The sequence below is a fragment of the Penaeus monodon genome, chromosome 28 (assembly GCF_015228065.2).
Source record: "Penaeus monodon isolate SGIC_2016 chromosome 28, NSTDA_Pmon_1, whole genome shotgun sequence".
NCBI lineage: Eukaryota > Metazoa > Arthropoda > Malacostraca > Decapoda > Penaeidae > Penaeus > Penaeus monodon.
In genome coordinates this window covers 20,011,853-20,012,523 of record NC_051413.1, presented here as the reverse complement: position 1 = coordinate 20,012,523, position 671 = coordinate 20,011,853, and the positions used below count along the sequence as shown (strand labels likewise).

Below are 671 nucleotides of genomic sequence, written 5' to 3'. Positions count from 1 at the left end.
ATGTAAACTTGCAATATTAGGTAGACGTTAAAACAGCACGAAGAAATTGCAAAGCTTTTCCGCCGTATAATTTATCCGTAATACCAGATTCAACAAGTATTCTAAGACTCTAAAATAGACTAAAATGGAAGATAGAGAATTTTTGAAAATGCGCAAAAAATAAATTGTCTAACGAAAAGTAGAATCTTAGGAAACATAAAAAGATATTAACAAAGAACAGATGTAGACAAACACGAATAAATAACAATAATAAAATCATCAAGATAAGAAAACATCAACAGATGGCCAAGAAGACAAGCCAAACATAAAATAAAAAAAGAAAAAACAAAAGAGAACTGTAGAATAAAACAAAGAAACCCTACACTAAAATAGAAAAGAAACATTAAGCTAGAAAAAACACACAAATAAATCAAATCAAAGTAAGGAAGACACTGCAATGCCGTCCACATTAAGGGCGCCTGAGTTACGTGTCCTTACCATGGCGTAGAGCAAGTGTGCGTCAGGGTGAGGTAGCGAACGCCGAGGTCCCTGAGCGCTCTGAGCACACCCAGCGAGTTCTGGATGGCGTGACCTCCTTCCACCCCGATCATGCTGGCGATGTGACCCTCCGTGAAGGCGGCCTCCACCTCTGCGGGGGGAGAGGTCACAGGTCAGTGGTTTGGGTATAGGTT

At 39.8% G+C, this 671-nt stretch overlaps 1 protein-coding gene across 1 annotated transcript in view; it reads right to left on the bottom strand.

Moving 5' to 3' along the window:
• LOC119591414 (dipeptidase 1-like) overlaps positions 1 to 671 on the bottom strand; it is a gene marked incomplete at both ends in the record, with an annotated part of 94,984 nt that overhangs the window by 66,748 nt on the left and 27,565 nt on the right. The window contains 1 exon segment of the mRNA XM_037940156.1: positions 478 to 628. Coding sequence (XP_037796084.1) covers positions 478 to 628 — 151 coding nt within the window.